The following is a 23,073-nucleotide window of genomic DNA, read 5'->3' as shown; positions in this document are numbered from 1 at the left end:
ACTAGTGAGCTGGTGTAAATCCTCCAGGGCTGTTACAGTTCTTTGCTGCTAGAAAAATTCAATTTTTAGTTTAAAGTATAAATACACATCACACTAAATTACATTGCAATGGAAGTAGCACGTTTCTAATGCAGTGAAACAACAGAACATATGGAAGTTTCCATAAATGTGAACAAAACAAACTCTCTGGTTTAATATTTCATTTATTTATTGATAGAAATTTTTTCAATATTTACTATAGCCCACTGGGGCCTTGCAAAGCCAATCCTTCTTTTTAATAGGAAAATAACATTTTTGAGAGATTTGAATTATGTCAGGAGATAAGTAATTCAAAGATTGCTTTATGACTGACACATATACACCCAGAGATACAAGGAGATTAAAATCCTTTGGCTACTTGAGGCATGAACCCATTCTGTGTCAATCTTCCTCCATTTGTTTCTGGAGACTGACACTGAGCATTGCTCATGAGTCAGAAATGCATCAATCTTTCAGAGAAACAGGAGAGAGAGCTTTCATTTGCATTCACTTAAATAGATGAGATCAGCATTGAATTCCATCGGAAATGAGCACTTCTGGGGATGCTGTTTTTATTACCTCTGCAGTGATAAAGGATGGCATTTACAGAATGGACCTCTGAAAAGCAAGTGCACAAATCATTGCAAGCATACAGTGTAGGTACTAACACTGCTATGTGCTGCTGCAGCCAATTTCTCTGCTCTTCTGAAATCAGAATTCATAGCTCTAATTCATAATTAGGCTAAATGCTTACTTGGCTGAACAGTGCTTATATGGCCAACATTTGTGGTTGAAAATATTAAAAAAAAAAATCAATGGCTATTGGTTCATCCTCCCCAGAGCTTGTTTCCTATAACATGCTTAGAATTGCAGGCACTTCAGCCCTACGTAATTCCTCAGTTGCCTTGATGGATTATAGGATAAAAATTCCTAGTATCTGCCTTCAATAAAAATGGTAATAAATATTAAGTATGCTAAGCAAGTTAAATATTTTTTTTTCACCTTATTGTTGTAGGCAATGCATTCACTGCATAGCTCAAGTCAGATAAATGAGCTGGAGTATTTCCTAAATTGGTTTCCCAGACAATAGACCTGCATGGATTACTGCTCTTCAATGTGGATTTTTATTTTAATCTCTTTAAAAATGTACTGAATAAATTTCTAGTCTTTTTAATTTTTTAAAAAGTTATGATTTTGCAAAGCAAAAGTGTTTAATCTTATCTGATGATAGGCTTAAAGAATCACATGATTCTGATGACCCACTAAGTGGGTCTACCATGTAATGTAATCACACCTCTTTTAGAAGTGATAACATTTTCATCTCTACTATTTTACGTGTTATACCTTAAATGCACTTCTTTGTATCCTCCACAAATGGCCTTACACTGCAAATGATATTAACACATTGAAAATTTACTGTTTGGTTTTGTTTGCTTTGCTTTAGATAATGGGCTTGCCAGTGGTTGCTGTCAATTCATATATTTTTGCAATTCAATTACTTGAGTTTCCATGCTTTTGCAGTCATCTGTAGTATATCTCACCCTTAATCTTATCTCTTGCTTTCCTGCCTGGTAGAACAAAATACTCAGGTACTTCATGAGCCCTGCCAAATAATATTTTTTTCTTTGGCTGCTCATCTAATCACAACCACATTTAGTAAATACCATATAAACAAACATAACCTTCTTTGTCAAACTGTTTAGGTCTACCTGAAACATTTTTATCTGAAATTCCCACTATTCTTCTAGACTTCTGATACTCACCATGGTATATATTTTTTCATGTATCATTTCTTCCCTTTGTTACCACTACTGTGCTGTGTTGTTGCACCACTTGCTCACTTCCTTTATTTTTCATAGCACAAAAAATTGATAAAATTATTTTTAGAAAACTAACAGAAGTTTCCACTACTACTTAGTGAAACAGAGACAAAAATTAAACTACTATTATAAAGCTAAACATAGTACATTCAGAAGAAAGGCACTGCAGTTTTCACTATTTAGCAGGGGAAGAAGAGGAGACACTTTCATAAAGAATACTGTTTTGAATGATATATATTCAATTGGTCACTTTAACTTATTTATTGCCATTTATGGTCTCCGAGACATTTTTGCTATAAGATTCCGGTAGTAGAAACATTAAGATGCTTTAAAATTGGATTGTTTCTTCCTTTCCTAAAGCTCTGACACTTTAAATTAGATGTGCTTAAACTGTAGTACTAAACACACTGCTGCAAGATAAATAGTAAACAAAGACCCAAAATTACCACCTAGGGTAATGAAAATAAGGCAGGAATAAAGGTTATATGATATTGGTTAAAGAGGTGAGCAGCTACTAGTTTCTTTCTTTAAACATACTTGCATACATTTATTTGTTTTGTACACACATTTTGCTGCATATCGTCAAAGACACAAATGAATAGATTACTATGTTAAAGATGGCAAGGTAGCACAGTAAAAATACTTTATAGGATAATTTGGGATGAGCTGCATAAGAAACAAATCATGAAGTCAGAGCTCTGGTATATCACGCATACCAAATATATGACAATAAAACTTTTATTTGCTTCCATCCTACTGTTTTATGTCAAATAGTTAATAGGGAAAAACTGTATTAGAAATGTTTTTGCAGTTTAAAGATGTTTCATTATTGGTATCTTTTTTTTTTTGGTATTAATTCTATCATAAAACTAGAAGATTGGGCTTTTTTTTTTTTTTTTACATCTCTTCATGAGAAGTGCAACCTCATCACTCAAAATCTTCTAACATTTACACACTTTTTCAAAATTACCTAAAATAAGGTGATGACCTTTTATACATTAGCACACAGATATCTTGGCATCATACAAGGAGATCAGGAAGCAAGGAGATCACCAGATACAGAAGCATATCACCCAATAAAAGACAGAAACCACGGGTAAAAGGAAATTTCCACTCACTGGCAGACAGAGTAGATCCAGAAGGCAACTTTGGTTTGTCATTCCCTCCCCATTATTTCTTAGGCTGAGTAAGACAGGAAAAATTTCCCTAAGCTGGTATAATGGGCAACAAATGTTGGGTGGGAACAGGGTTTCAAAGTCCTGGAACTGATTGGGAAAAGCAGAAATGGAAGCAAGAAAAGTGGCTTGAATTGTGGGAAAATAATAATAAGAAAAGCAATACAAGTAAAGAAAACACTGATCAATTCTATCAGGAACAGCACTGAAAACTGGACTCCACAGGAATGAGAATCACACCCATAACCTCTGTGGATGGAAGGTATATCATTTACACTAGCTGAGAAGCTTCCCCAGGATAGTAAGGATTTTGTAAGAGAAAAGGGAGAGAGAGAAAGGGTGAGAGAATAAATGAGAGGGAGAGAAAATGAGAGGAAGAATACTGGCTCATGGAAGATCAGTGGTATAATTTTGACTAAAACAAAGGACCCAATGTTTTACTTGAAAAAAATGAAATAATAACCTGAGGTCTGTATATGAGGAAAATTATTCATTTGAGGAACAGGTACTTTTGCTTCTCCATTTAGTCTAAATGAGGAGGCAAAATTGCATTGCTCTACTGTATTCATTATTACAGATTTTTTTTTTAAACGCTTTACTTTCATTTCTTCAACAGGCTTTTAGAGTGCATAAGAAAGAAAGCTTCTAGGAATTGTAAATGCATTGAGTGTTGCTTCAAGGATACATAAGGAATTACATACGTACTTTTGCTTCAATAACTCCTAAAATTGTCTTCTTTCTCTTTGAGCCTGTACTGGTGTTATTTTCCTTTGGATGATCAATTTTATTTACTTTCATTGGGCCTTTGCTGTCATAATGCAACTCTGGTTTTTTTTATTTTTTATCCCATCACCCATAAAAGCCATGCCTCACAGGAATAATTCTGCATCCCCCAGAGTGCTGAGGTTCATCTGTGATAAAAACTATAACCACATATGAATCATTCAAGTTTCCCTCCAATATTTTCAACTACGATTAGTGAAAAAGCTTGAAAAATAACAGGAAAATAGGGAAACCCAGAATGGTTTATTAAATAGCTGAGTGACCTTGATAATTACAAATACAAATGTATTGCAGATGACATTTCAGAGAATTAAAGCTGTAAAGATTTAGATAAGTAAAATGAAAACAAAAGCAAAGAAATAATGCAAGGAACTACAACTCACCTTTCCATTGAGGAGGTATATTTGGCATGCTACCTGCTATTTAAACAAAATTTCCAGTACCTTCCATTCTTCCTTCACAATTTTATTTTCCTGAGACAACATTTTCAATGTTAAAAAAGAATTCACAGATACTCTGCCACAATTTCCCATTTGATTATCCAGTAATTTCACTATGTAAAGCGTTAATCAAATCCTAATTTTTGCTTCTTTTTTGAGACAACACAAATATTTGCAAATTATTGTTCTATTTCAGTTCTGAATTATAAAGTACATACTCTCTATCAATATCTCCTGATAAACGTAGTCTAGTAGAACAATTAATACCATGTCTTCCCTTTGAGAGAAAGGAAGGAAGAAGGCAGAAAATATCCCTACCATCCTTCACCTTCTGCTTATTGAACTACAGTTTTTGGTAATGATGCTCTGAATGCTAAACATTTTTTCACCAAAGCAATTTAGAAAGGTGATGAATGAAAGATGTGGGCTGACCTTTCTTTTACTGTCATGATTTAGAGACTCATAAAAGTTATTACTCACTGCCACCACTTTAACAACTATTGCTTTTTAAAGTTTTTGCTTACACATTTTCTCTCCTGCAACATAAATATGGATCCAAATGATAAAATGGACAGCATTGTAAACATATGAATTGAGTTATACTCATGACAAGGGGAAAGACTCAACAAATGTCTGCCTAATGCAAGTATGTAGGTAGAAAACAAAAGGTTGGGGCAATTTTCAAGATAATTTCATTCAGAAATGTTATATATGTCCTGAAAAGAACTAGAGTGTTTTGCCAGAGGAGTTCCTTATCAGCATAATGTATTTCTTGCAAGCAGTATTTCAGTTTCTCTATCAGACCCACACAAAGCAACTGCTCTTTCAAAATATATTTTACAAAATTCACTTAATACAGTGAATTTCAACAGCCTAAGAGAAATGAATTTTAAGTAAAATTAATCTGTTGTCTGAGCATGTTTGCACATAAAGTAATAAGAAACATCCATGGAATAAAAATTAGTTCAATAGAGTCACAACTTAAACTGTCAGCAAAGGAGAAAACAAAATAAACTCATACTTAGAAATTCAGAAATGATTCTAAAAGAGCAGCGTAGGTCATACAGAAATATTATGAGTCTGTAAGACTCCTATAAGAACACAGGCACCATCCCCTCTATTCCAGGCACCCTTGAACCAGACTCAGCAGACAACACTGAATTCATCTAGGTACCAAAACCTAGATACATTTAGAAATTAAGACCACATTTGTACTGAGTGCACACTGAAGAAAATTTGCAAAGAAAACACTGTCCCATTGATGAATCATCAGCAGGCCAACAAAAGCACATTAAGAAATTTCAGAAGAATCCAGAAGGACCCAGAAAACTTCAAGGCCATATTAGAATTTGTAGCCCCCAACACAAACGCCTCATTCACTTTTTGAAATTTTCAAACCACTTTAAGAGAATTTACCCCTCATTTAGATATAGTTAAATATTTTTCATAGTCTTCTAAATTCCGGAAAAACTTGGCATAAAAAGAATAGAAGTGCATTTAAAAGTAGAATGGAAATACATTTCTGGGATTGAAGGTCTCATCTATAAATGCAATTTGGTCTTGATCTGGCAGAACAATTAATGAGCAATATATCCTTTTTTTAATTTTACAGCAAGATCTTTCTACTATTCCATACCCACAACAACCTTCTGAAAGAAGTCCTATTTTTGGGTCTATATTACTGTTTCTCATTTAAAAGTGAACTGTAATCAGCAGGGAGCTCTTCAACATTCTTAGGAATGTTGAAATACAGAAAATACTTTGGAAAGTAACAATATGGAAAACCTGGAGACCTGAGCTAGCCGATTTAACATTACAGTTAATATGGCTCTGTGGTGCTCTCCACATGCATTGTGAGTGTGTAATACCATCAGGCCCAACACAAGTCTTGGAAACATTTATTCAACACATCTCTGCTGTCACAGAGATTCTGCAGCCATCAAAAGAACCTTGAATGAACAGTACTGCCACTCTCTCTTTTTGCCAAATCCACATTACCTTGCAACACAGACATAGCATCTCTAGATTTCCTTGTTACCATAATAAACCTTACTATAACTCAGTTTGCTTTTCCTGTTTTGAAGAATTACAACACACACTTCTTCCAACTTTACAAGAAAAAAGAAAACACACAGCTCAATCAAATATTGACCAAAATTACTGATTTAAACATGCACAAACAAAATGATTTTTCCTCTTTGAATTTCACATATGATGATTGATTTAGTCAGTCTATGGGCAATTCACTACAAACAGCATTTAGGTATGCAAATGTTGGCTCAACAGTATTCTGTAACCCACAAAACTGCTGAGTATCGCAGTTGTTTCTGTGAGGGATTTGGTATCCTATATATGAAACTGTAGCACAAGACAGTAACTATGTCAAAAGACACGACCTAATCTTAGCATTCAGTACTTTGTAATTACACTTGGGGTTTTTTTCCTGGTTAGAGACACATTTTGCACTGTGTCACATGGTTTCTTCTTTGAACCCTCATTAAAATGTAAGAAGGCAATATAAAAACTGCTGGAAGCTCTGTTGTACTGGGCTGTGCTTAGAGAGCAAGAAGGTTGCCATAGATTTTTGTACACAAGGTCCTCTTCAATGAAATGCAATATTCCATTGTTCGAGTACCTGTTCCTGCTAAAAGACAGCACCATTTTTCCCCATCACTTCTCTTTTCCCTCCTCTGCAAAGATGTTGTGCATTTATGTTGCTACTGCAGTTGTGCCATTCCTTTTTACTCATTTTCAGTTATGTTTATGAGCTCACAGAATTTAACAACAACTTCTAGTCGTGCTTTGTTGTTTTTTGAATTATTGTATAAATTATTTTAGGCAAGCACCTATATGGATGGATGCAGTCAAACCCAAATTATGCTCCAAGTCTCAAGCCTATGCTGCAGTCAAGCTAACACTGACTCAGAAGCTGTCTCAGGGGAGCACAGTTGTTAGCACAAAACTAACAAGTCCTGTACTTAACACAGGCTTAGTCTTTTTCTGTTCCAAAAAACAGTATTTTCTAGCTTTACTTTATAGAGGAAACACTGTCAAAAAAAAATGGGAATTTCCCAACAGAATTGGGAAACAAGACTTAATTCTATCCCTGTTTTCCTCCTGATTGAGGACAAGCTAAGCTACTGATTCCCATCACATCATTTGTCTGCTTTATTCATTTACACTATCAGGTCTGCAAGGAAGGGAATCTCTCCTGCAAGCTGTTAGCAAAGAACTCCATCACACAAGGGCACTCTGAGCTCTCTAAGAAAGGGGAAGTCTGTACTAGTACAATACTACTGCTATTATCAGTAGTAACTTTTAAATTGCTTATACTGAGCAGAATTGTTTATCAATACATACTACAGACTTTATTACCAGAAGCTTTGTTAACTAATTTTGCCATTCTCTGGGGCAATGACAACACTATAAGCAGTCACCTCCTGTTAGGACACTTCAAGGTCCCTGATATGCAGCTACCTCATGTTTATTCCATTGGTGACCCTGTCATGGTTCTGTTCTTCTTTCCATCCTAGGATTGCTACAGGAAGATCTTTCCACTATTCTCCCATACCCATGATAATCTTCTGAAAGAATATTTTTGGGTCTATATTAATTAATTACTTCTCATTCCAAAGTGAACTGTCATCAGCAGGGAGCTCTTCATCATTCTTTGGAATGTTTAGCACACTTAAGTGACACTGTTTGCTAGGCTTTTAGGAATCAGCTTACTGCTCTAATTCCTTCTTATGAGATTCAAATTTACAGATCTCATTCTTCATCCAGTCATTACCAATCTTTGCTTACCATGGCTCTAATTTCACTACTTGTCCCTTCGTCACTAGCTCAGGTACTGATCTCCCCTGTGTACAGTGGAATCAGAGTCTCATCTTCTTTTCTTTTTTCAAGGAAAAAACACATATCTGTGGTACCAAATTAAATGCCTCCACATATATTTCACTTTTATCCCTCCTACAATTTTTTACTGCTGTTGTTGATATTAAATTACTTATTTAAGATCTCGACTTGGCACCTTATTTCTAATAATAATTTCTCTTTAACATTTGTGTATTTCAGCTTCATTTATTTTTTACAAGTCTCAGCTACGAGGAATGATTTTTCTTCTCTCCAAACAGGAAAACAAACACAACTTTCACATTCTCGGTTATGTTTTGTATCAGCTGCCTGAGATTCTAAGGTAGCTGTCAAGCCAAATCTAGTTGTTCTGTGAGCTGTGAAACCAGTAAAGTTTGCTGTCCTGGAGTATTTCCTATATCCCTACCCCATACTCCTGCAATTACTGCAGCTTTTCGCATGTCCTCTATAATCTCATTTTCTGCAATACCACCAGTTCTTTTTCCTGACCTCTAGATTCTTCCACAATACCTTGGGCAAATAAGTTCAAAAGTAATTTACAAAAAACAGGACAAAATTATTTTACCAAAAATTCTAAGCTATTGTAAATGGAAATAATGTAAAGCATCAGCTGAGCAGAATTTTTCTTATTTTGCATCCAAATCCACAGATCTAGAAAACTAGAGTTAGTTATTTTGCTCATATTTTATGTTAATTCTGAAACTAGAGATGCAACATAAATGCCAGCAGTTAGTATTTCACTAGCATGCAAGTTTTTATTAGCTTCTGCAAAAAACCCACACAGCTTACCACAGAAACCCAAACACCTCAAATATTCAATTCTTCTTCTTGTGTTGACAAGTTTCCAAGATAAATAAATAAACACAATTAAAAGAAAAAAAAAAAAAAGAAACACATCAGCAAAGTAGAATGCATTCAAATATCTAGAATAAAAGTGAAGTTGATACATGCTGATGATATCATTCAGTGCAATATTTAAGACACCTAGACACAGAAGTATAAATTTTACCATCTGAAACAGCTTTTGAATTTCCTATCTGATTTAGAAACCAAGAGTCTAAGCAATGAATCTAAATCCAGTTTACTAAATAATAGGAAGTCTTGACTGGACATGATAATTATGACAAAGCAAAAAAATTACATGATGAGGAAGTCTATATATCCGGAACACCATTTTTAATTTACCCTGGCAACAGACTACATGCTGTAGCCAACAACAAACTTGGTTGCAAGTGTCAAACTGGGCTGAAAATCTGTGTTTCATGCTGTCACAAAATGGCAGTAATACCAACACCTGCAGCTTGCCAGGAAAAGCAAAGTGGTTCAGAAGATTCTCACAGAGCAACACAGACACTCCAATCTAGCAACTGACAGCTTCTACAATTCACATCACTTTTTTCATTCTTACACTTTTATATATATGTTTTCACATGTAGGTGGAGCACACTGCAGGTATGCATCAACACTCTTCACAGCTGATGCACTGGAGACTGGCAGCAATTCACATTTCTATATCTTCCTTTGTGTGCTGGAATTCCCTAAAGCCCTTTGCAAAGCAACAAATACCATACCCAAGGAGAAACAGTGATAGGTCATCAATACCATAGTGACTTTCTGTACTCAGACTTAGCAGCCATTCTAAATACAACAATATGTCTGAAACATGAATACAAATTAATCTGAATATTTCTGCATGTGAGGGATCTTTTATGCAATCATCTGCATTACTGCAGGTTGTATCTCCAGCTCTTTGATACCACTGTAGAAGGATGGAAATTTGATTAAATCAGTATTTGCACTATGCTGAAAGGGCAGTTATGTTTCCCCAAGTTTCCCAATTGTCTTAAATATGTGATCTTATGCTAAACCCTGGCTATTGTAGTATGAACTGCCAAATGCACACGCAGGGTAAACAAAATTATTTATAAAGCAACTGCAACTGCACTGGTAGCAGTAGCAAAGAGCAACTTGAACCTATCTTTCAGTGCTTCGTAGTGCTCACTATAGATGAACAGAAAGAAGCATTTTTGAAGAGAACGGGTCGCTAACCTTCAGGAGCTGAAATTCAGATACCTACTTATAGCTGCTCTTCTGTGCTCCCTGCTCCTCTTTTAGCTTCACACATTTATGAGTTCAGTGGTCTGGAGAACACTTTTGTGGGCTTCCTGATCTGGAACCACCCCTCCAGCATCACACACCTGTGCAGGCACAGCAGCACACGGTGCAGCAGCAGCCGTGTAGCTATCCTCCAGGGGTCACAATTGGGTTACAAATCCTATAAAATGTGATGACTGTGCAGCCCGATTTAGAGCAATTTATTCACATCCTTCTTCATTAAGATTCAAATGGAATAAGTAAGATAGAAATTGAACAGATACAGAAATTGCACATGGCTTGCTTCTGTAGTCAGTAAACATTTATTCACCAGGCACAGCTCTCTCTTGTGCTCTCTCTCTCATATTCTCTCTCTTTCCCTACCCTTCCTGCTTGCTGTTTTAATGCATAATTAAGAAGGTCAGAATTAATGAAGCAGTGTGGAGTAAAGTTCAAGGAATCCCCAGGCACTATTTATTTTATTAGATCTCAGGCATGAACATCAGATTGGCAGCATTAGAGGCAGAGGCAGTGTAGCTGGCAGCAGTCCAGGCGAGAAGCTACCGAGGGATTCTTACCTGCAGTGTCAAGTCATTGCTGAGCTCCCTCCCTGCAAAAATCACCCGCAGCTGGTCAGCTGGAACTCCCTGTCGCTGGGCAACTGCCTCCTTCAGCTGGAGGATGCTGGAATCTGAACCAACCTCCACGGGGAAGCCATGGCTGGAGTTGAACCTGACAAACACTGAACAAGAGCAAAAGATGTTTTTAAGAGAGGATTTCTCATGACATGTTTATACTAGAATGACAGCAAGAGGCTTACTCTACAATTACAGGAAGGATTTACTATTTTCAGAGAAAAACTATTAATACTCCAGTGTGGTATTTTTAACCCCCTCACAGAACAGTTAGTGACCAATACATAAAACACATGTGCTTCCCCTTGGCAGCATTAGAAATAACATAGAGCATTTAGAATCAAAAGAAACCCAGCTAGGCAGCTGTCCAAGTAGTTGCTGCCTGGCAAAACAGATTTTAAGTTCAGTCCTAACCTTCACAGGCACAGGGCACACGCATTTTCTGTGCCCCTCGTGCACTTCCCCGACACATAAATAAATGCAGGAAACTGAGGTATGCTCTGGAGCCAAAATATATTAAATTAAACAAGGAAAACCAATTCTTTGTTACAAGGTAAAGTGCAGTTATACAGACTGATTTCCCACAAATACAATTCTACAGAAGATTATGATGGAGAGGAAATCACACGCTAGAAGAAATCAGAACCACAGAATTCTCTATCTGGGAGTGTTGTATTACAGCACACAGTCTTTTCAGAGTTCACTAAAATATCTGCAGTACATAACTCCTGTCAGCATCCACCTTCAGTGCAGAAAATCACTACTGCACCAGTCATATCATTTTTAGAGCTGCAGCAACTGGTTTATACACCCAGAGAAGCCTGGGAAACAAGCTCATAAGCTTCCTGCCATTCAGCTGGCAGAGCTGTTTTTCATAAGAAGCCTGAATGTGCTTGTTGAGCCCTTGGTCAGGGGAGTGACTGCAAGATCTATGAAACAAGAAAAAAACCCCATTACATCCATATCAGTCACGGAGGTTGTATGTACAGTAGACACGCTCCCAGCGGACTGCTTCGACCAATACCTTCACAGGCAGGAAGCAAAGGAATTAACAAAACTCAATATAAAACAAAAAATCATTTATGTCAATTATACCTGCCACCTAAACTACCTGGGTATTGATTGCAACAACCAGTCTTTTTAAAGATTTATTTCCTATTCCCACGACCATGCTCTAGCTGAAGATGTTACTCCTTCGCATTTTTGTTGACTGACAGAAGCATAAGCTCAAAAGTACTTATAGAGTTTAAAGAAATAACTTTTTGTAAAACTAAAAATAGGAGTATTAATTTTTTATTTTATTTTTCCAATGTACAGTCTACCAGACAGCTCCAAAGGTGTCAGATCCTTTAAGAACATTTGAATATGGCTGAGATTGCTACCATTGTTTTTCTCAGCCACCAACATTGTAAGTATTTGCAATGCCACATCTTCAATTCAGATCTGGCTTTAAGGGATAAGGCCATATTCCAATAAAGCTATATGCAACATTTTAAGTTTTGCACTTGAAAGTACCCTCTTAATGTACTAAAATTCAGGGTAAGATTTCCAAAAACAGTGTTAGGCCAGTGCCCTTCAGTGTGTTATGCAGCTTCCTGCAGTACATCTCGTTATGGGGTTTGATTTCTATTAAAGAGTGTTCTGGAGATAACTGTGCATGTTGTATATTCAGACTTCAGAAGAATCAGTGGAATTTGAATTTTATTTTTATTAAGGCTTAGAGACCAAAGGAGGATGTGTATATGACAAAAAGGAGTTAAAACCAATGGCAATTGAACATTTCTCATCTTTCCAGGAACACACACTGCTCAACAGCAAATAAAATTATCCATGCCAATAGTGAAATATATAGTTAAATCAATGGGGATTACACTTTCTATGCAACACTGTGACTATATATATGTCTAAACATTTTAAGATCTTTATATAGATATGCTCACATACACACATAAAATGCATATGTATATGTCTAAAGAGCTCTTCCTAACAAATACATAAACCTCTTTCTCTTGAGTTTTCCAATAGCCAAAGCTATTGGTTTTGGAAATAAAAAAAAAGAGTCAGCAGATACAGTGACTACAATTCAAATGAATTCAAATGTGTTGGTAAAAGGAAAGTGCTTGATGAAAGAATTATAAAAATAGGTCCATTTAAAATAATTGCACAATGGTATTTATGTATTTAAAGGCAGTATAAACTAAATACACTTACTGGAAGTGTAAGTCAAGTTTGACATCATGAATTGCAAATCCTTCTCTCAAATAAACTTATTTTTATTTAGTTACAACAGGTAACTCCTCCTTCTGAGGAGGTATCGGAAATTTAGTCTCACAATTCCTACCACAAGCAAACATGGGAAATGAGTGTGAGTGCATCATTTTGCACTTCACAGCACAGAAATCTGAAGAGCTACCCTGGAAAGAAAGACTAAAATGCCAAATTTGCTTGTTGGAAAAATCTAACCCACAAATATTTTGCCCTTAAGCACTTCCATTCTATTATATAGTCTGCTATCCAACAACTCTTTTTAATGCAAAAGAACATGAGAGATCTTTGCTCACTTGCACAGAGCATAAAAAGAATGAATACAAACCTTCAGTCTGTGGAATAAATCCAGAATTTCATTAATATAATATTTCAAGCTGTCTTTTTAGGAAAAATTAACTTATTTTCTTTTTGACATTTTACCTCAATAAACAAATAACCAGTACCAAGTTGATATTCTCAACAGCACACATTATTCAAGAGATCACAGGTGAAGTTGTGCAGACACTACAGACCTCTTCTAAACAATACAGGTGTTGAAAAGACTTAGAATATAAAGTTTGTCCACTGGAATTTAAATAAATATTGACTTAACAGAACATAAGAGAATTTACCTGAGGCCTAAACTGCTGGCAGAAATCCAAAAGAAATAAACAGAGTTACTCAGACACAAGTACATGTGGTAGGTGTGTAGGGGAGTTGCAGAATTTCAGTGAAGGTTGGAAGAAACCTTGGGGGGAGGGAGCCCTGCTGCAATATCAACAGGGCACGTTCCAGAGTTCTGGGATTCAGCAGCCTGTCTTCCTTGGCAATTCATATCAATTATTCCAAAGCTGTAATCCCCATTGTTATTAATCCAACAGGTTTTCCAGTTGTTAACAGAGAAGACAAATGTAAAATATTGGAGGAGCTTAGGCCTTGCCTGTGAACAACCTGTGAAGGCACAGTCTTGATACAGAGAAGCAAAGCAACAGAAGGAACTGTGGCAAGAATGAAAGAAGTTGTAGACAGCTTTACATTGCTGCATCCACAACACAAATTTCCTTTTTAGTTTTGACAGAAAATAACCAAATCTTTTTCTTCCTTGAGCAGTGAATCACAAAACCCTGCTTTGCAGTACAAAATAAATGCTAAAATATAAATGCATCATTTGTGGCAAAAGAATGCACATATTTAAAATTTTAGATCTTAATAAGTTCTAATTCCCATTCTTCCCATGGACGAAAAAAAAAAAAGAATGTCACAAAAGTTTAACCTAAAGACAGTGTAAAGCATGGGAAACTTTTAAACTTTTTTTTTATTGTTAAAAGCCCTTTCTCTACTGAGGTCAGGTGAGAAGAACTTTGACATGTTATTTTCCTAAGACTAGAGGGGGAAAAAAAAAATCTTGTGACAATATCTGTTTGTGGTGATCAGATCCTCATTGCCTCAGCACATGACTTGAGAACACAACTCTTCTTGGTTCAAAAACCTACATCTAGACTACTTCACACTTGAAAGTATTATCCCTTCCTTTTCAGTATAAAATTTCTTATAAACTGTGATTAATAATTTATCCAGTATAGCTAACCAGCTTAGTACAGATTTCAACCAGAAAAATTCTCAGAAAGGATAAGCAAAACAAGAGAAGGTAGGAACTGAGACAAAATCCTTGCCTCCAGATAAAGTAGGGCAGGAATGTTCTGGAATTCCCTCTATTACCACACAACTGTGTATCACCTCTCGAGGCACGGGATGAAGACAGCTGTTCCAAGTAGCTATTTTATTTCAGTGAATAAAATAAAAACCTATATAACATAACATATTTTTCGCATCCCTGGGGCTTCTGCATCTTCAGTCATACAAGATATTGTTCTAGTCTTTTAATCTTTAGACTCAATTAGTATTAGATACATTCATGGACACTTTATAAACCCCAGTCAATATCAGCTGCTGCCTGGAATTTGTACAACCTAAATTGTAGAAATGAAACTGTAGGATTTATGCAGTCTCAGAAATTAGCAGCAGAGCATAAGATAATGGGATGGCACTAAATCTCATTCCACAACTTTTTATTGTTATTTCCTGGTGCTAGGGGAACTGCAAAAAGGGTAAGAAGTAAAGCAAAAGACTAAAGAGAAACAAAAAATAGAAAAATATGGGTTGAAGATACACTGAAGACTGAGGTCAGGACTGAAAAGGAATAAATCAGAGTTGTGTCAGGCTTGTATTACACAATCAGTTTGTACATGCTAATGAAGGTCCAATCAAATGGTTAAACAACTTTGTGCAAAACTCTTGGAACTTGGACTTTCCACAGCAGCTTAAGCAGCCTGGAAATGATGTGGTCCTTTTCTTCACGTATCTGTGCATTTAGGCTCTGCACTGGAAAGGGAGACCTTCCTAACACCTTTAGCTCCCAAGACCATTGGAGAGCAGGGTGGTTCAGTGTTGGAGAATTTTACTCAGAAATGGCCTTAAAGGCAGCTGTGAGGAGCAAATTCTCACAGCCTGTTTCTGTAAACAGCTAAGTTCTCAAGTCTGTCTTCAATAACATGGAGGCCTTGAGAACTTTCATAACAGGGTGAGAAAATAAATCTTGGATTCAATAACAAAACACAGGTATTGAAAACAAAAGGAGGGGTTAATGTGTAATCTGTGACCTATGGTGAGCTCGGGTTTGCAATATGCATGAGCCTAATTAACACGGTTATAAAAGACTGCATTTTGGATCAATAAAAGGGAGTTCGATGCTGATCAACAAGGATGGGTCGTCTCCCTTCGCTTTCAACAGTTCAGTCACCTCCACGTTAGTTTGTTCTTCCACTACATCAGGTCCCACTTTGGAGGCAGTCACTGACACAGAGCTCTGGCCAGCTGGCTTGCCCAGCTTTTTCCTTGACATAAGTATGTGATAAAATCTCATAGTCATTGGAATAACCAGTCCCATAGCACTTCATGTAGCCCTTTGATCAATTAGCAAAAATATCTTTAGCACTGTCCAAGAAAACTCTCAAAAATGTCTTTTCATCAAAAAGTCGCCAAATACCAACAATTGGGAGCCAAGTTGAGATAGCAGGAGCCCAATTCTTGATGTCCCTGCACTGAATATTCTGCCAAAAAGTCCCTCAGAAGGAAATTCCCCTAGAAGGAAATCCAACTACAGAACCTCTGCTGTCTACACAAGGAGAGAGATAGTGTCTCAGAAATAAAGGATTTCACACATTTCAGTCTGTATGGCTAAAAATCAACAACTTGAACACTACCTCAAGATGAGTGGGTTGCCATTGCAGCTATTGATGCACTGCTATGACATTTTCCTGGAAAAATGCCTTGCTGTGTGTTTTGCACCAGGTCCACAGTGACAAGCATATGCAATGAAATTAACCCTGACTTAATGTGTTCCCACTCACTGCTGAGCCATGATAACTGGAAGGATTAGGTCTCCTCCATCACTGCAGTTGTGAAATAAAATTAATGCACATTAATGTAAGCCAACTTCACAGCCGCAGCAGAAAAAGAGCCTACACAGGCAATAAGTGGCAACTCATTAAGCTGGAGTAATTTGGTAGCTTCTGATCATTTGTAAATTACCTTCACCTAACGAATGATTTTATGATGTAGTCACACAGAGCGATGTAGTAATGTAAAATAAACAACATCTATAAAACTTCACCCTTGGTGAAAGGAATAGACTCTCAGGAAAACATCTTTACTGCTGGCTAACAGCAAATGAATATCATAAAAAAATGTTCCTTGATCTTAAACTCATATGATAAGATTGATATTACTGATGGTTTTATTTACTTTTAAAATAAAAATAACAAGTGGGTTTTATTCAAACTACTGTTTTGGGAAAGCAAGACATTATTATTCATAAATTCTAAATATGTACCAGATGACAGTTTTCTACAAAGTCATAAGCAGCACAGAAAGGGTGAATAGGGACAGGAGATTCACCTCCATCACAAGATTTAGGGCACATCATAACCAATTTATATGAACTATGTTCAAAAGAGGCAAAAGCACTATGTTTGCCCACAGTAGTAGCAGCAGCCCTTCTGGAAAACTCTGCCAGAGAAGTGGTAGATGCACAAGGTATGAATTTGGCTCAAGGGGAGAAAAGAAATGGGCAGTTTCAGGCAGCTCAGGAATCTCTATACTAGATATAAAAGAATAATATCCACAAGTATGTAATAAATAGCTCATATGTACGTTTTGAGCTCAGAAAAGCAACACCTTTCAGTCATATGCTGAGGCAAAGAGGAACTTATAACTACAAGGAAAGTAAAATAACAGATGCCAGCACACAATTTCCCACCCTGCTTCCCCCCCATTTTTAGGAAAATACATTTTAAAGCTCCTGTCATTTGGAGTTAAAAATAGTTGGAAGGACATCAGGGAGAAATAGAGAAATATCATCTATGCCTGCCCTGTGGTCTTTCTTCAGAAGCATCTGCTTACAGTTGCTGCTGGAGACAATAACACATTTACAGCTAGATTTTTTCGGGTTTTTTACAGGGGTTTAACCAAACGTCTCCTCTGAAGAAGAGCAGTCTTCTGCAGATGTCCTGGGTTTGTATTTCCATACACATACTCCAATAAAATGTAATACTGAGTAACAAGCAGGCAGGTTAACAGTTTCCTCCTGACTCCTCATGCTAGCAAGTAACCCAAACCAAGAACAGAGCAAATAAAAAAGACAAGAGCTCAGCACGTCTCTTTTTTTCCTCCAGAGCTATGCGTGCACATGCAGTTGCTTTCTTCTATTGCAGTGAAGCAATGTTTAAACTCAGCAATTCTCACCGTAACCTAATTTTGTTCTAGAAAATATGCCTTTTAATCCAAGACGTGCTAAATTTGTCCAGTAAATTATTTCCTGTGATTAATTCACTCAGTTTTAGTATTCTCTTTAAACTGGAGGAATTCACAGCTAGCTAACTCAACTCTACAATTATGTTGGCATTTCCTTTATAAGTCTCTTTAAAAATGCTATTTTGCTAGCTATTTTCGCTCTGATTAACTGGCTGCTTATGTCAGCACCAAGCTGCCATGAACTTCCTTGATACAGAATCAACCTAAATTCATGTTTCATTTTAAATAGATGCATACAGTTCTTTAATGTGCTTGGATATGGATAAGAGTCTTTCAATTCCACATATTTCAAGCCATATGCTACAGCTTTCTGTATTAATAGGAAGTACTAAACCTAAAAATAAAATGTATACTCTTGCAGTTTTAAATTACTCCTGTCCTGTGAAAGAATGGGTCAGTATTTTTGCAAAGACAGCATGAGTTCAATGAAATTTGTAAGAGGGTCAGAAAATCTGAAGTAGGACATACTGCAACAGCTTTAAGCCGTAAAAGGAGCGATCAAGGTGAAGACTTCAATAGGGAGATTCCATCATTTTAACAGTTACACTTATTTGCAGTTCCACATGAAATTTAATATAATTTTCTTGAAGCACCTACATGCATCTAAATACCAGAAAATTTGTTGGACAGCTGAAGTTCCAGGCAAACAAATGTATGATAAATTTGGCAGCTGTCACACTCGACTAAGGACGGAGATTTCTCACCTCATGAAGTATGGTAGATGCTCAGTATAGAACAAAACAAGTATAAAAATTGATAAAATCCACATTATAACGTGGATTAAAATGGCATCTATGTCATCAGAGTAGCTATGTAGAAAAATACCTGCCCCACACATAACAAAAAACAAAATTCCCAGAGAAAACATATCTACATACCCACGTGTTAACATGGAAACTTTTTGCTTCACTTTAACTTTTGCAAGAACTAGGAAAGTGACACCAAGTCAAAGCTCCAGGGAATAACCATTGTTACAGCCCTGTTAAGTGCAGGACAGTGGGCTGTACAACCACTACATGGCTGGATGCTGTACAGCCAAATGCATTGCTTGAAGGGAGAGGAAGAGGCTGGCTGCTCTGGAGAACAGAAAACTAACAGGGCTTCTTGCCTTGGTGTTTGCAGATCCAATGTCAGCTTTTCAGTGTCCACATTTCTTTGCTTTTACTCATCCCATTGGAGGGGATCCCAGTATCACTACAATCACATCCTAATTTGTTTTAAAAAGCACAATAGGCAAATAAAATTGATCTTCTTTAATGAAAACTTAATTTTAAGGCTACATTCTGCCACCTCTTTTTTTCTAAAGTACCTCCATTTTACCAGTTTACTGATAAAAAGTTCTTGACTTGCAGGAAAATCAGCTTTTGTATTCTGGCACAGCCCAATCCCTGCCCTTCACCTTTAAATCACAGAATCACAGAAGTTCAAGACTGGAAGAGACCTATAAGATCATCAAGTCCAGCCGATGTCCTAACTGTTCAACTAGATCATGGCAGCAAGTGCCACATCCAGTCTTTTTTTTAATTCTTCAAGGGATGATGACTCTATCACCTCACTGGGTAAATGATTCCAGTATCTGACCACTCTTTCTGTGAAATATTTCCTTCTTAATTCTAACTTGCATCTCGCTTGACGCAGCTTGAGACTGTGTCCTCTTGTTCTATCCGTTGTTGCCCAGAGAAAGAGGCCGACCCCCAGCTCACCACAGCTACCCTTCAGGAAGTTGTTAAGTTAAATGCTAACTTCACCCTACTCCTTTCAAACCATGGCCACTGTTTTTCTCTCCCAAGACCTCTTTCTCACAAGTAAAGCCAGATCAGTGGCAGAGCAGCCTCAAGAGACACTACCAGGGAGGCCACTGGGGACACCACCAGCCCTGACTGTTCCTGCCTGGCTTCCCCAGAGGCTCCACACTCTGCCCAGGGCCCCTGGGGTTACAGTCTCTACCTCAGCCACACCATTTCTGCAGCAACTTGGAGTCTACCCCGATGGGTTCAAGTTAAATTCTTCAGGCAAAATTACATCTGTTAAGGATGTAATGTAAAGACGAGTTAAAGATCATAAGTAATTACACTAGCTTTTGTAAAACTATCTTAGCTGGCAGGTTAACCCCTTAAATCAAAAGAGAACTGCAAAATGATTGGTAGCCAAAGAAATTTACAATTGTGTCATAGGAATGCGTACCCAGCTTTTCTGCTGAACTTGTAAAAATAGAAGTTCTTGTGTCTAAGCTTGAAGATTTACCATATATAGAAAACAATTTTCTCTCTCTTGAGCTTTTCAAAGCTCTTCCCACCCTTGTTTGGTTTTGTTGTTTTGGGTTTTTCTTAACATCAATTTTTCCTATCTATCTCACAGCCAAATAATAAGCACCTCTAAGTCGTTGACACAACAAAATACCCAGCAGCCACTTTTGAGAGAAAAAAACATATGGCCCAAACTGACTGCCAAAAATAGTCTGACATTCCTACTATAAAACTGCTAGTTAGCAGGAAAAAAGAAAAACCATTTCAAACATCTCAGTGTCACACAAGAACCCTGAAAACTCACTATATTGTCTGAACACACACACAGAAATGCATTGGGTCTGCTTAAAATTTACACAACATAGTCATTTACACCCACCCCTTAAATATACTAAATGTATTATTAGATATATTTCTAATAATATTTATGTAATAATTTATAGATGTATTTATGTTTAAACCCCTAAATTCAAATGCTATTATTTCAGTACAGAGCCAAATCCCATTCACTGCGCAAAAGTAGACACGAGCTTGCTAAGTAAGAATATGGGCTCCAATTCGCAAAAATGCTTACTGGGCACATGACTCAAATGCTATTACAAAAATGAAAAGTTAAAACCCCCAAATAATGAAGGGTTAAAGTACAGTAGGAGGTCTCTCAAGAGACCAAAAAATTGTGATGCACACAGTATACCAATTGAATATGATGGGATGAAAACTATGAGACTTTTCACATAGAAGCAATTTTGCTTCTGTTTTGTTGTTTAGGTTTTATAAACAATCTCTAAGCCGACTGAAATCATGTATAAATTATAGAAAAGCACTGCAAATACTGAAGACATGCGGAGCTATGCTGTGCCATAAATGTACTGAATAAGTTTCTTGCCATTTTACCAATTCTCTGCTGATCTGTTTTTCTGGATTTACCTTTGCTGTCCAACACATCAGCAACTTTGAGGAAGATAACAATGATTTCTTTCTTGGTTACCTCTAGGTACATAGATGTGAACTTAGACATTTCAAGGCTTGCAAGTTTATAATTTTGAAGTATAACTCACAAAAAAGCTAAGAAATGATAAGGTTTTTTTAAATTAAAGACTAAGATACCTATTTAAAGTAATTCCATAAATTTTATAATGGAGGTTTCATAATCTCAAGTTTTAGCTTATTGTCATGTTAGCTCAAAAGGTCTTAAATATCAGAATATGAAAACTGTTTATCTAGTTAGGTCATAACTCCCCTGGAAGAACAGTTTCCCCTGTCACATGTACTGAAGCCAAAGATTTTCTGGGCATCTATAATTTTGAGAATGCCAAATAAAGAAAATTATTCAAAAGATTTGCTGTGTCAAAAGCAAGATACACAAAAATTAAAATGTGAAATAACAGCTGAATTGATGATGACAGGATCAATCTGTTCCTTCTTACTTGTTTTAAAACAGTTTTTAAGTTAAAATATTCATTTAAGTAAATCAAAATTAACACATTTCCCTCCCCCCCAAAAAAAATTTCCTAGGAGCTCAGAATGAAAATTCAAAGAATCCTAAGCAAAGCATGAAGTTAAAATTTTCTGAACAAAAAGAAAAAGAAATCTATGATTGTAATGTAGTTTAATTCCCTATATATAGGGTATGTTTCATTGGAAAAGCTGAAGTGTTGTGAGAGGCCACTAGTACAGACTGCACCTATCATCCAACCTCTGTGAATGGGTCACTGCTGTCAAAACAGATCTCCATTGCACAGTTCCACAAATTCTCTTGCAAAAATGCTGGTTGGCACACCTTATAACAGTGGGTGGAAACAGAAATGCACCATCATTTCTGTGAGGCATGTGAGTTCCAATACCTATTGAAAGAGAAGAGTTCTTCTTAGCTTTGGTTTTGAAGGCTGACCGTGCTGATCAGTTATTTCAGCTTGCTAAAGAAAACGTGGCAGATCAGTATTAGGTTATTATTTTGGGCTGTGTGCTGTGTTTCCATTGCCCCTTGGTGGAAGGAATGATGCTAGAAGAACAAGTTAGTTTTCAATGTGATTTTCTCTTTTTCAAAACATATTTTAAAGCCTGAAAGAATGGATAGCCTTTTTTGATGAAAAAAATAAAAGTTCTGCATTCTAACTATGAATATTCCCAGAAGAAGATGCATCTCAATGTCACAAACACCTCAGTACTTCTCAAGATTTCCTTTCCTTCTGTCTTTCTGACAAACCACAGGCAGCTGCAGCCCATCTCTCCCTGTGCCAGTGCATTTGTCAATTAGTTTGAAGGAAATCACCCAGCACAAAAAGCAGAGCTCATGATCAGACAGGAAATTATTGTCTATTATACCATTTTATTCTTGTCTGTGATTGACTGCACATCAAAGGGCCACTCAGTGGCAGCCACTGATACTTGTTAAGGTAAAAATAGTTCTGCAAAAGCAGATGGTGGAAGCAGACACCAGTAGATCAGAAATGCTGAGTCTGACTATAGTATACTTCAGATGAGCCTTTTAGAAATGAACCAAAAGGATTTAACACATAATGTTGCTTTACAGTATACTGGCATTACAAACTGTATGGTGTTTTCAGATACAGTGGAAGTCTGCCAAATTCTGATCACAGCTTTCCCTCACACCTTATTTAGAGTGGTATGGGCATCAGCACCTGTAAATAGGTAAATTTTTTAACAGCATATGCTCTATACAGAGACTTTATCAGTATATGAATTTAAGAGAAGTAATAATTCCATATGCAAATAACCCCACTGAGCTCAATATGACTTTTAAAAATTTTTACAATGATTAGGGATAAAATTACTGCGATTGTAATGTTGTATAATGCCAACACGTCCATTCAGTAAGACACTTTGAACACTTAATGAACCCAATTGTG

The 23,073-nt window shown here is 36.6% G+C and overlaps 1 protein-coding gene across 1 annotated transcript in view; it reads right to left on the bottom strand.

Moving 5' to 3' along the window:
* PRKN (parkin RBR E3 ubiquitin protein ligase) overlaps positions 1 to 23,073 on the bottom strand; it is a 678,850-nt gene that overhangs the window by 542,934 nt on the left and 112,843 nt on the right. The window contains 1 exon segment of the mRNA XM_063151779.1: positions 10,782 to 10,945. Coding sequence (XP_063007849.1) covers positions 10,782 to 10,945 — 164 coding nt within the window.

The sequence above is a fragment of the Melospiza melodia genome, chromosome 3, assembly GCF_035770615.1.
Source record: "Melospiza melodia melodia isolate bMelMel2 chromosome 3, bMelMel2.pri, whole genome shotgun sequence".
NCBI classification, from domain to species: domain Eukaryota; kingdom Metazoa; phylum Chordata; class Aves; order Passeriformes; family Passerellidae; genus Melospiza; species Melospiza melodia.
The sequence above is the reverse complement of the archived record's forward strand: the minus strand, read 5'-3'. Positions and strand labels throughout refer to the sequence as shown.